General features: G+C 40.8%; 1 protein-coding gene across 4 annotated transcripts in view; it reads right to left on the reverse strand.

Annotated features, from left to right (window-relative positions):
• Positions 1-14,016, reverse strand: part of LOC133614326 (MAP/microtubule affinity-regulating kinase 4-like) — a 127,732-nt gene extending 113,716 nt beyond the window's left edge. For all 4 annotated transcript variants that reach the window (XM_061972182.1, XM_061972186.1, XM_061972185.1 and 1 more), the window contains exon 1: positions 13,189-14,016. In XM_061972182.1, the coding sequence (XP_061828166.1) occupies positions 13,189-13,236 (48 nt within the window). In that variant the 5' untranslated portion in view covers positions 13,237-14,016. The remainder of the gene's footprint in view (positions 1-13,188) is intronic.
• Positions 14,017-14,243: the final 227 nt, after the last annotated feature.

Raw genomic sequence — 14,243 nt, forward strand, 5'->3', positions numbered from 1 at the left:
CATTTTTGGACAAATCAGGATTTACAACCTTATACTTAGGCAGCTATTTCATATGTTCGTGTGGAAACCGAACCGGAACCCCCGTACCGAAACGGTTCAATACAAATACACGTACCGTTACACCCCTAGAAAGCACAAAAAAAAACTTTTGTCTTCATGCCTCTCATAATGATTGTAAACGATAGGCAAAATTCCAAAAAAGTGAAGTTCTCCTTTAACTTGTGTGAGGTCAACATAATTGAAGCTAAAGTGTGAGTACACAACCGACACCAAATTCATTTTTGGTACAAGCTGCTTGCGTTGTACTGCCGGCTCGGTGTTGGTGTGATGACGCTTCTCTGTGGGACAAAGTCACACGACGAGACTACTGAAATGTAAATAATCATCATGATAGCTTTACATCGTTTTAAAGGCCTAAATGTTGTTTTTGAATATTTTTTGATTACCGTAACCATCCACCCAACTCAGGACTTTAGTCCGTTTTAAACAGACCAAAAATGAGGAAAGTGTGAAGGCAACCCAAGTGTAACTTGAATCCTCACACACATCAAATTGTGTGTGTGGCCTCCTGCTTGCTCTCCACGCCGTGCTGTGTCATGTTCCAATGGAGGTGCTTTGGCTCAACAGGACCAGATTGAGGGCGCTGAGTCACTGCTGGCCCAGCTTGCTTCCACTCTGATTGATTGTCTGTTAGTGACCATGTACCACCTAGCTCGCTGTCATCCATTTTCTTGGGTCCCGGCGCAAAGGTAACAGTCTAAACAAAGTCTGACGAGGCAAGACAAAGGCTGTAAACAAGATAAAACAATGTCAATCAATACCAAGATTACACGAGCGTTGTGAACAGTAGGATGTCGATAATTGACATGGAAATCCTGCGTTAAATAGGCCAGAACATGAGCATTTTTCTAAGGCTGAAACGACGCGTCGACATAGTCGACGTCATCGGTTACGTAAATACGTCGACGCCGTTTTTGTGCGTCGGCGCGTCGCATATTTACGTCACACTACTTTACTGTCATGGCGGAGCGCAAAGCAGACGATGCGAGCGAGGGGAAAAAAGCACGCCAAAAGTCGTCAAAAGTGTGGGAGTATTTCAATAAACGGCCTAATAATGTTGTTGTATGCACACTGTGTCGAGCGGAAATGGCCTATCATAGCAGCACAACGGCTATGAACGAACATTTGAAAAGAAAACCCCCGACAGCGTTCTTGCCATCACCATCAACAAGTCAATCGTCCGCGTGCGTATACGTTGTCATTATTACACAAAAACATGAATGTGTCATTTGTATCTGCGTTGTAAATTCATAAACTAAAGCACCGTTTCGCTCTGAGAGGCGCGTTTGGCGTGCCTGTTCAGTGTTTACAAAGACGCGCTCCTCTTTAACGCTGTGGAGAGGCGGCGGCGGCAGCGAGCGAGCGGCGAGGCGGAGCGCGCCGGGAGCGACGCCGCAATCGTGCCCAGGTGCACGATCCGCGCAGTTGGAAGAGAAAAGACTTTGTGTGAAATTAAAAGATTGTAAACCTGGCAAAGCCGTCTGGCATCCAGTCTGTCGGTCCTGAAAGAACCCCACGGCACAAGACGTGTCACAAACGCTAACGTTAATTAGTTGTGCAAATACCTTTTACAACATTAACAGTTACATATACTATGTACAAACCAACAATTAACTTTCACTTTAATCATACTATCATTGTTGTGTTATTAAGCAAAATAAGCAATACTTTTACTTTTGTTGAAATGTTTACACTGTACACTTTTTTGTATTGGATGTTTAGCTTTATTTTTGCACATTTTAGCAAATAAGCAATACTTTTACTTTTGTTGAAATGTTTACACTTGTTACAGAATATTTCCGTTTTGCACTTTTTTGTATTGGATATTTATCTTTATTTTTGCACATTTTAAAGCAAAATAAGCAATACTTTTACTTTTGAAATGCTTATACTATTCCAGAATATTAAGATTTGCACTGGATGTTTACTTTTATATTTGCACATTAAAAAGCAAATAAGCTACTTTTAATTTTGTTAAATGTTAAAAGTTTTAAATGTTTACATTGTTACAGAATATTTTGTCATGTTGTTGTCAATGTTGACTGAGTGGCCATACTTTTTTTTTTGTAAATAAAAGCCATGCCTTTTGAAAAAACTGGCCTACATTTATTTTTTCCTCTTCATTTTAAATTTAAAAAAAAATCGGTAAAAGGAAAAATAATCTATAGATTAATGGAAAAAAATAATCTATAGATTAACCGATTAATCGAAAAAAATAATCTATAGATTAATCGATAGAAAAATAATCGTTAGCTGCAGCCCTACTTCAGTTTCTTCTTCAATTTGGTTTTCGCTACCTGCCTCCACACTACAACCATCCGTTTCAATACATGCGTAATCTGTTGAATCGCTTAAGCCGCTGAAATCCGAGTCAGAATCCGAGCTAATGTCGCTATAGCTTGCTGTTCTTTCCGCCATGTTTGTTTGTGTTGGCTTCACTATGTGACGTCACAGGAAAATGGATGCGTGGTTAAAATCAGGCACTTTGAAGCTTTTTTTAGGGATATTGCGTGATGGGTAAAATTTTGAAAAAAACTTCGAAAAATATAATAAGCTACTGGGAACTGATTTTTAATGGTTTTAACAATTCTGAAATTGTGATAATGTTCCCCTTTAAAGATACAGTATGTATTTGCTGCTTCCGGTTCTCCCGCGCTAATAAACAAATTATGATGAAGGCAAGCATTGTAACTCCGTTCTACAACAGACAAAGAAAGATAGCATTAAGAAAAAACTGAAAAAGTGCCTGAAAGATATTTATTGGCATTGACCTGTGGAGCTATAAATGACTACCAGTAACTACCCTATTCCTGACCATACCACTTTTGTGTTTAAAAATAAAAAGGGCTTTCAAAAAAAGAGGTCTTATCTTTTTATACTGTATATTTAAGTCAACTAAATTGACTGTAATTTTAGCTGACAAAAATGTTGTGTAATTTCGTTGACTAAAACTGAAATAAAACTAAATAAATTTAGATGTCTAAAATTACACTATAACTAAAATATATTTTTGTCGAAAGACTACGACCAAAACTAAATAAAAAAACTACTGTCAAAATTAACACTGGTTGTGTATAAGAACTTTTGGTTAACATTCAACAATACTGTGATAATATTGATAACTGTGATATGAAATGTAGCATTAAAAGACTACAATTGGTACAAAATGCAGCTGCTAGACTTTTGACAAGAACAAGAAAGTTTGATCATATTACGCCTATACTGTATATACCTTTATATACATATATATATATATATACCTATACTGGCTCACCTGCACTGGCTTCCTGTGCACTTAAAATGTGACTTTAAGGTTTTACTACTTACGTATAAAATACTACACGGTCTAGCTCCGTCCTATCTTGTCGATTGCATTGTACCATATGTCCCGGCAAGAAATCTGCCTTCAAAGAACTCCGGCTTATTAGTGATTCCCAGAGCCCCAAAAAAGTCTGCGGGCTGTAGAGCGTTTTCTATTGGGGCTCCAGTACTATGGAATGCCCTCCCGGTAACAATTAGAGATGCTACCTCAGTAGAAGCATTTAAGTCCCATCTTAAAACTCATTTGTATACTCTAGCCTTTAAATAACCCCCCTTTTTTAGACCAGTTGATCTGCCGTTTCTTTTCTTTTCTCCTCTGCCCCCCTCTCCCTTGTGGAGGGGAAGACACAGAGGTCTGGTGGCCATGGATGAAGTGCTGGCTGTCCAGAGTCGGGACCCGGGGTGGACCGCTCGCCTGTGCATCGGCTGGGAACATCTCTGTGCTGCTGACCGGTCTCCGCTCGGGATGGTCTCCTGCTGGCCCCACTATGGACTGGACTCTCACTATTATGTTAGATCCACTATGGACTGGACTCTCACTATTATGTTAGATCCACTATGGACTGGACTCTTACTATTATGTTAGATCCACTATGGACTGGACTCTCACTATTATGTTGGATCCACTATGGACTGGACTCTTACTATTATGTTAGATCCACTATGGACTGGACTCTCACTATTATGTTAGATCCACTATGGACTGGACTCTCACTATTATGTTAGATCCACTATGGACTGAACTCTCACTATTATGTTAGATCCACTATGGACTGGACTCGCACTATTATGTTAGATCCACTATGGACTGGACTCTCACTATTATGTTAGATCCACTATGGACTGGACTCTCACTATTATGTTAGATCCACTATGGACTGAACTCTCACTATTATGTTAGATCCACTATGGACTGGACTCTCACTATTATGTTAGATCCACTATGGACTGGACTCTCACACTATTATGTTAGATCCACTATGGACTGGACTCACACTATTATGTTAGATCCACTATGGACTGGACTCTCACTATTATGTTAGATCCACTATGGACTGGACTCTTACTATTATGTTAGATCCACTATGGACTGGACTTTCACACTATTATGTTAGATCCACTATGGACTGGACTCTCACTATTATGTTAGATCCACTATGGACTGGACTCTCACTATTATGTTAGATCCACTATGGACTGGACTCTCACTATTATGTTAGATCCACTATGGACTGGACTCTCACTATTATGTTAGATCCACTATGGACTGGACTCTCACACTATTATGTTAGATCCACTATGGACTGGACTCTCACTATTATGTTAGATCCACTATGGACTGGACTCTCACACTATTATGTTAGATCCACTATGGACTGGACTCTCACTATTATGTTAGATCCACTATGGACTGGACTCTCACACTATTATGTTAGATCCACTATGGACTGGACTCTCACTATTATGTTAGATCCACTATGGACTGGACTCTCACTATTATGTTAGATCCACTATGGACTGGACTCTCACACTATTATGTTAGATCCACTATGGACTGGACTCTTACTATTATGTTAGATCTACTATGGACTGGACTCTCACTATTATGTTAGATCCACTATGGACTGGACTCTTACTATTATGTTAGATCCACTATGGACTGAACTCTCACCATTATGTTAGATCCACTATGGACTGGACTTTTACTATTATGTTAGATCCACTATGGACTGGACTCTCACTATTATGTTAGATCCACTATGGACTGGACTTTCACACTATTATGTTAGATCCACTATGGACTGGACTCTCACTATTATGTTAGATCCACTATGGACTGGACTCTCACTATTATGTTAGATCCACTATGGACTGGACTCTCACACTATTATGTTAGATCCACTATGGACTGGACTCTCACTATTATGTTAGATCCACTATGGACTGGACTCTCACTATTATGTTAGATCCACTATGGACTGGACTCTCACACTATTATGTTAGATCCACTATGGACTGGACTCTCACTATTATGTTAGATCCACTATGGACTGGACTCTCACACTATTATGTTAGATCCACTATGGATTAGACTCTCACTATTATGTTACATCCACTATGGATTGGACTCTCACTATTATGTTGGATCCACTATGGACTGGACTCTCACTATTATGTTGGATCCACTATGGACTGGACTCTCACTATTATGTTAGATCCACTATGGACTGGACTCTTACTATTGTGTTGGATCCACTATGGACTGGACTTTCACAATATTATGTTGGATCCGCTATGGACTGGACTCTCACACTATTATGTTAGATCCACTATGGACTGGACTCTCACTATTATGTTAGATCCACTATGGACTGGACTCTCACACTATTATGTTAGATCCACTATGGACTGGACTCTCACTATTATGCTAGATCCACTATGGACTGGACTTTCACAATATGTGGGGTTACCCACATATGCTGTCCTCTCCAAGGTTTCTCATAGTCATTCACAATCGACGTCCCACTGGGGTGAGTTTTTCCTTGCCCTTATGTGGGCTCTGTACCGAGGATGTCGTTGTGGCTTGTGCAGCCCTTTGAGACACTTGTGATGTAGGGCTATATAAATAAACATTGATTGATTGATTGATTGATATAATTACATCCCAACTTTACACCCTGGTCTCAAACTTGCGGCATCTGCTCCGAGACAGGCGCTATCCCGCCTTTGCGACGGCGCAGACACGGCGGAATATCGCCGAGACGACACTCTCACACCATTCAGTGGAACAAAAACACGAACACAACAGCTGGTCTCAGTGCTTGTTCCTGTGATGTGTGTGTGTGTGTGTGTGTGTGTGTGTGTGTGTGTGTGTGTGTGTGTGTGTGTGTGTTAGCACTTCACAGTGCATCTAGAAGCACACAATCAAACAATTGAATTGCACACAATGTGACACAAGAAAACACATTTGAAGGACTTCCAGTGAAAGTGTCCTAATGCGGTAGCTTGGCGCCTTGCTGGTGAGCATCTTGGTAGGCCAAGTTAAGACCAAACAGATGGCACCTCAATCACCTCAGCCCGAGCTCTAAGCCGGAAGCTTCCCTGCGAGTGGCCCACTTTTCTTGACCTTACAGCCCCCGAGCACATCTGAGTTCACTTTAGCCGGCCGGCGCCCGCAACAACACACGTGGGTTTGGGGCCAAAATGTAGGCCATCTCATATGAAAGTTTGTACACACGGCTGAGTGGGCCTCAGTGGGCCACATGATGGAAGAGCCTGAGGTGTTCCTGCTCCAGTGGGGTCAACGCCGTGTTAAGCACATGCCAGAGCTATAATGAGTTGTGACAGGGAGCTCATGACTTGTTGGCCGAGTCCAGTCCTTCTCAAATGGTGGGGCAGGCCCGCCTGGGGGTGGGTGGTGTGTTGCCAGGGTGAACATGCTTTATCAGTATCACACTTCGAAAAGCTGTGCAATCCTGACTTCCTCCATTTGATTTATGTATGAAAAAATTGTCACCATTTTTTTTTTTATGCATTTTTGTTTTGTAGGTGAAAGTGTTTTATTTATTGTGCTCCTCAGTTAATGTGGCTGATCAATTTGAATGCATACCTGCCAACTTTTGAAATCAGAAAAACCTAGTAGCCAGGGTCCAGGACAAAGACACAAAATGATTATTAGCATTCAGACAGGTTAAAATGTTGCTAAAACCATCACTTTTCTATCAGTCACAGTGACTTTTCAAAACAAAAATATTACAGCAAAAATCATATGGGTTGATTGACATGTTTATTCTGTAAGCTAACTTCAATAGTTTGAAATGATTTTGACAGTTAATGCCAGTTATCCTGTCAACCTTTCACAAGACTTCAATTTGTTCATTGAAAGTATAAACACTTTTTACAGTAAACAAATGGTAAAACAGTACTAAACAATTCCATTAAAAAAAAAAATGGGTGTCATTATTAACTTTCTGTCCAAGCTTGTATAATCTACTGCCTTGTTCAATTGTAAAAAATATTCTGTGCCTAAAATTCACATTTCTATCACAATTATCATACTGTAAACATGGTAAGCTAACTTCATTAAAATTAATAGTCCTGTCAATAGCATGGAATTACAATTCAAATGTAGTTTTTTTGTAAGCCTTTCAAAAGAATTCAAAATATGAAAAATTAATGAAAATTAATTGAAGCCATCAGACACTTGAAAAGTGGCACATCACATCTCTAATGTAATCATTTGAACTTTTCAACAGAAATAGCACTGCAAAAATATTAAGGACATACTTCTGTATTTTGGTAGTTATGCTGTCAACATTTAACAAGATTTCTTCAACTTGGACTTGAAAGCATAAATAGTATAAACACTTTTAACAGTATAACAGTACTAAACAATTCCAATAGATAACATTGGTGTCATTACCTTTTTGTGGCTAAAATCCAAATTGTATCGCTAGCAACGGCATTAGACTTGTGTTTTTTTGTCCCAACGTGGTCTTTTACATCGCTAATTCCTCCGTGTCCGATCAAAAAATCTTGTCTGCACAAGGTGCAATTCGCGTAGTTTTCACCCTTTTTGGAACGGATAATTATTCCTTTTGAATATTCTTCACGGAATGACTGCGGTTTTCTTTTCGGTTTAAGACTCGTTTGCGATTTTTCTCCGGCCGATTCCATGATCGTTCGCTCGTTTGGAAACAATGGCAACTGGTGCCTCGTGCTTGGCAGCGGTGCTATAAATAGCCTCGCGCATGGCATTCGGAATGGCTCGATAGGAAGTTACGGGAAGCAGTGTCGATTGTCATTGTTGTTACGCGGTTTCGTGAATAAAACTTTTTTTTATTTTTTATTGTTTTTAATTAATAAAAACCCGTATTTTTTATCACTGCAACCGTAACCCGGAATAGGTTGATGAAAACCGTACTAATTACGGGAAAACCGGAGTAGTTGGCAGGTATGTGAATGTATTAATATTTGAGTTTATTTTATCAAATTTTTCAGTATCAAATGGCTCAAGTTAGTCAAAAAAATGTTATAGTTTAAAAAAGTTTTTTTTTTAAATTTCAGGCCAATTTTAAATCTAAAGTTATTCTTTGTTGTAAGTTGATCTATGTTTGTATCATCTTGTTTTGTTTTCTTTCATGTAAAGAAGGATACAATGTTACGCAGAGGTGTACTTAAAACAATTTTATAGACAAATGATACCATTTATAGTCACGGCGCAGAGTTGGGGGAGGGTTACGAGACATGTTTTCTTCTTTCTAAGGGGGTCATGACAGAAAATAATTGAGAAGCACTGGTCTAGTCCAGGGGTCGGCAACCCAAAATGTTGAAAGAGCCATATTGGACCAAAAGTACAAAAACAAATCTGTCTGGAGCCTCAAAAAATTAAAAGCCATATTACATACAGATAGTGTGTCATGAGATATAAATTGAATTAAGAGGACTTAAAGGAAACTAAATGAGCTCAAATATAGCTACAAATGAATAAATAAATGTATTAATATTATTAGGTTCTCAATCGTATTTAGATATAGGGAGGCATGAAAAATATTAAAGGGGGGGCATGACAAAAAATAAATGAGAAGTAGTGGATTAGAACAATGCATATTAATCAACATATGAGCAAAAGCATCACAGTAATAATGCCAGAATTAACTACAAGGGCCAGATTTAATCTGTTTAGTTTTTTTGAAAATGATTTTATACAACATCCAAATAATATCTGTTCTAAAAAAGAACTCACTTTATAAGCGTTTAAGTTGCAATGTATATAATGGGATTTCAAACTATTTTGAGGCCTACTTGCTTACATTAAAAATATGACACGGATGCTTTGTCTAGTTCAATATTTTCTGTTATGTCCCCCCAGGAAGAAAAAAAGATAAATATTATTTAAAAAAATATTATAAATAGTATAATTGGTGTATAAAATTGTTATAACTATATACCTCTGCATAACCTTGTAAGCTTATTAACATTAAAGCAAACCACACACCGGTGGGTCTTTCCTCGTCTCCCACCGTGGTTACAGTGAAGCCCCCACTACTTGAGAAGGACTGGTCTAGTTACATCCACCTTGACATTACTGTACAGAACTACTGTATGCACAGCTATAAGTGTAGAACAAACAGTTGAAAGAAAAAGAAGCATTGCCCCTGGCCCTCATATGACCAAACAGCATCACAAAAGCAAGAAAGGAGCAGTTCATGGTGTCCTTGCATCACATTGATGAAATATTGATCTAATGGACATGCAATAAACATGTGGCCCCTCCTTGCACCTGAGCAAGGCTATGGTCAAAATGGAGATTGTATTAAACAGAGAGCGCACAAAAAAAAAAATCTATTCACATCCGAACCGAGGTTCTTATTGATCCAGATTCAAAATCGATTCATAATTTTCATAAATGGATTAAAAAAATTAAACATATATATGTACATATTAGAGATGCGCGGATAGGCAATTATTTCATCTGCAACCGCATCATAAAAGTCGTCAACCATCCGCATCCACCCGAATTAACATTTAATCAACACTGCACCCGCCCGTTGTTATATATCTAATATAGACGATGCAAGGCATTAGTGAGGTTATAAAGCTTTTGCCTGTTAAAGAAAGGAGACTGATCCAATGCAACAATCATCTGGGAGCCGCGCTGAGCGCACCTCCAAGCGCGTGGAGGTGCGATGTCCCTCGCACCCGCGGTGCGCGCTGAAGCCTCGGGCACGTGCCATCCTACTCGTCGCGGCCTAGCCCTCGCGGCTCTCGCTGCCGGCGACGGCCGGGTATGGGCCCGACGCTCCAGCGCCATCCATTTTCAGGGCTAGTTGATTCGGCAGGTGGGTTGTTACACACTCCTTAGCGGGTTCCGACTTCCATGGCCACCGTCCTGCTGTCTATATCAACCAACACCTTTTCTGGGGTCTGATGAGCGCAGGTAAGCTGCGCGGGCGGAGCGCGCGGAGTGACCCCTGTTACGAGCCCCCAGCCACGGGGGTGGCGGGCAGGTAAGCTGCTTACCTGCTGCGCGTGACGCCGGCCGCGGCGAAGGCGGACGAGGCGGGGTGTCGGTGCGGTGGTGACCCTGGACGTGCGTTGGGCCCTTCTCGCGGATCACCTCAGCTACGGCTCCCGGTGGGGCCCTCTCGGGGGAAGGGGCCTCGGTCCCGAACCCCGGCGAGGCGTCCCTTCTCCGCTCCGTAAAAGTGTCCATCCCTTTTTTTTTTCTTCTGTTGTGGCATATGCAGCAGGTGCCTGCTCGTTTTTCGTATGTGGGTAACAACATTTAACTATGTATATATATTTCCCAATTGGTTTAACTGCCACCCGCCTGAATCTATTTAAAATCTAATTTTTTTTTATTTCAACCGCCCGACCCAACCCGCGGATAAAATCTAATTTTTTTTTATTTCAACCGCCCGAACCGCGGATAATCCGCGGACTCCGCGGTTGTGCCCGCAAACCGCGCATCTCTAATATATATATATATATATCCAGAGGTGGGTAGTAACGCGCTACATTTACTCCGTTACATCTACTTGAGTAACTTTTGGGATAAATTGTACTTCTAAGAGTAGTTTTAATGCAACATACTTTTACTTTTACTTGAGTATATTTATAGAGAAGAAACGCTACTTTTACTCCGCTACTTTTATCTACATTCAGCTCGCTACTCGCTACTAATTTTTATCGATCTGTTAATGCACGCTTTGTTTGTTTTGGTCTGTCAGACAGACCTTCATAGTGCCTGCGTTTCAACAAATACAGTCACTGGTGACGTTCACTCCGTTCCACCAATCAGATGCAGTCACTGGTGACGTTGGACCAATCAAACAGAGCCAGGCGGTCACATGACCTGACTTAAACAAGTTGAAAAACTTATTGGGGTGTTACCATTTAGTGGTCAATTGTACGGAATATGTACTGTACTGTGCAATCTACTAATAAAAGTTCCAATCAATCAATCAAAATTGTGAAGGAAAAAAGACCCTTTTTTATTTCAACCGTACATCCCGTCAAAAGCCTAAAGACTGACTACACAGTTCCTGTCTTCACAATAAAAGTGCCGCTCCATCGCGCCTGCGCTTTCAAAATAAGAGTCTCCGAAAGCCTGCGCAAACAAGCTAGCAAGCTACGGAGTTTGCCGCCAATGTATTTCTTGTAAAGTGTATAAAAACTAATATGGAAGCTGGACATAGTAAGATGCCAAAAACCAACCACTTTCATGTGGTATTAGACAGAAAGGAGGAACTTTTTTTCTCCTCCATTTGAAAACGTGGACGTTTGTCATCACTACTGTCTGATTACAATCAACGCAAGTCATCAGAATCAGGTAATACACCAACTTATATTCTTGTCTTCATGGAAGAAAGGAATCTATATGTGTTAAACATGCATGTATATTCATTAAAACACCTTTAACATGTAAACAAAAAAGGCAAAATAAATATAAATTATATACTGTATATATCAATGTATGTGTATATATATACGTATATATATATATGTGTATATATATATATATATATACGTATATATATATATATATATATATATATATATATATATATATATATATATATATATATATATATGATGTGTGTGTATGTTACTCATCAGTTACTCAGTACTTGGAGTAGTTTTTTTACAACATACTTATTACTTTTACTCAAGTAAATATTTGGGTGACTACTCCTTACTTTTACTTGAGTAATAAATCTCTAAAGTAACAGTACTCTTACTTGAGTACAATTTCTGGCTACTCTACCCACCTCTGCATACATACATATGTATGTATATATATATATGTTTGTATATATGTATGTATATGTATATATATATATGTTTATTTTTTTCTGATTATTATTAATGTATTAATCCTTTTTTGTTTATTTAATTGAAGTATTTGGTTTTTTTTGGTGTTTCATTTTGGGGGGAGGGTGGTATGGGTGGGATATAAACAAAAAATATTTTTGACATTTAGGGCAGACAACAACAAAAAAAAAAAAAAGTCTGCGGGCTATAGAGCGTTTTCTATTGGGGCTCCAGTACTATGGAATGCCCTCCCGGTAACAATTAGAGATGCTACCTCAGTAGAAGCATTTAAGTCCCATCTTAAAACTCATTTGTATACTCTAGCCTTTAAATAACCCCCCTTTTTTAGACCAGTTGATCTGCCGTTTCTTTTCTTTTCTCCTCTGCCCCCCTCTCCCTTGTGGAGGGGAAGACACAGAGGTCTGGTGGCCATGGATGAAGTGCTGGCTGTCCAGAGTCGGGACCCGGGGTGGACCGCTCGCCTGTGCATCGGCTGGGAACATCTCTGCACTGCTGACCCGTCTCCGCTCGGGATGGTGTCCTGCTGGCCCCACTATGGACTGGACTCTTACTATTATGTTGGATCCACTATGGACTGGACTCTCACAATATTATGTCAGACCCACTCGACATCCATTGCTTTCGGTCTCCCCTAGAGGGGGGGGTTACCCACATATGCGGTCCTCTCCAAGGTTTCTCATAGTCATTCACATCGACGTCCCACTGGGGTGAGTTTTTCCTTGCCCGTATGTGGGCTTTGTACCGAGGATGTCGTTGTGGCTTGTGCAGCCCTTTGAGACACTTGTGATTTAGGGCTATATAAATAAAGATTGATTGATTGATTGATTGACAACAGATATATGATGTATGTGAATATGATGTCATGGATAGGAATGTCTTGATGCTGGATGTCAATTAAAAAAAAACTTTAAAAAAAATGTGCCTTGCCTCAGAAAAGGTTGAAAAAGACTGTTTCAGACATGTACTCACATGATCAGGGTTCCTCTCGTTTCCCGGCAGAGCTTTGCGTAAAGACATGTTGCTCCCTGAGTGCACTTCCGGTGGGGAGAAAGGAAATGAGCGTCTTGTCAATAATAAACACTCGTCGTTGGAGCAGAAGGACGCTCATACAATGTCCATGGTGACGGCGGCACAGATCAGGACACCGACAAAGAGTCCAATAATGAGCTACATTCAGCTCCCGAGGCTCCACAAGTCAGCATCATCCAGAAAAAGAGAGAAAATAACTCCCCAGCCCCCTCTCCCCTCTAATGGGGGTTCTCTCTCCGGTTCCGCCGTTTCGATGGCACCATTCCTTGGGCCAGACGGCCGCTCAGGAGATGATATCCCGCAGGTTAAGAAGCAGCAAATGTCCTCTGCTGAGAAGACTTGAGGACAATTGAAAAGGCAAGAGAAGCGGCTAGCGCGCTAGCTAGCCAGTAAGCTAGCCGCTTTGTCTACACTAAAAGCGCAGAGTCAGAAGAGAAAATGTGGCCAAAAACAAGGCAACAAACGGAGGCCACCTTTGAGGACATGTTGGCGTCCTTGGCCGGAAGAAGGCTGCTCGGCGTCTTTAGCGCCTATCATTGGTTTCAAGAGACGGATGCGGCGAATGGAAAGTGTCCGCTGTCTGGCGATAATTGGAGCCAGAAGGAAAATAGATCCTCCTTGGTGGGAAACGGTGTTTCCTGTTCGGCGGGTGAATCAGTCGGTACCGGGCCCGTTAGCGAGAGACAGCGGTGACACCAGGAGGAACCAGGAGGACATAGACGGACAGCGGAGAGTCTTCAGTCCTTAGATGTGTTCGCTTCTCTCCCGCTACGCCTACAATGGCCGTGGGGCGTTCAATGAACCTTAGTCATCTGCGCTTCTCGCTCATACGATTCAGCGGCGATACATTTAGGGACCCTCGTAACCTACGCTATTCACATTCCACTTCCAATGGCTGGGATGCGTTCAAGTATCCGAGTAGTCTTCACCAGCAATGAAGACGATGCGTTCATGGTCAGACCGTAGACCGATGTTCAAGTTCACCAAAAAAAATA

Source organism: Nerophis lumbriciformis, linkage group LG17 (assembly GCF_033978685.3).
Source record: "Nerophis lumbriciformis linkage group LG17, RoL_Nlum_v2.1, whole genome shotgun sequence".
In the NCBI taxonomy this organism is placed as follows: Eukaryota; Metazoa; Chordata; class Actinopteri; order Syngnathiformes; family Syngnathidae; genus Nerophis; species Nerophis lumbriciformis.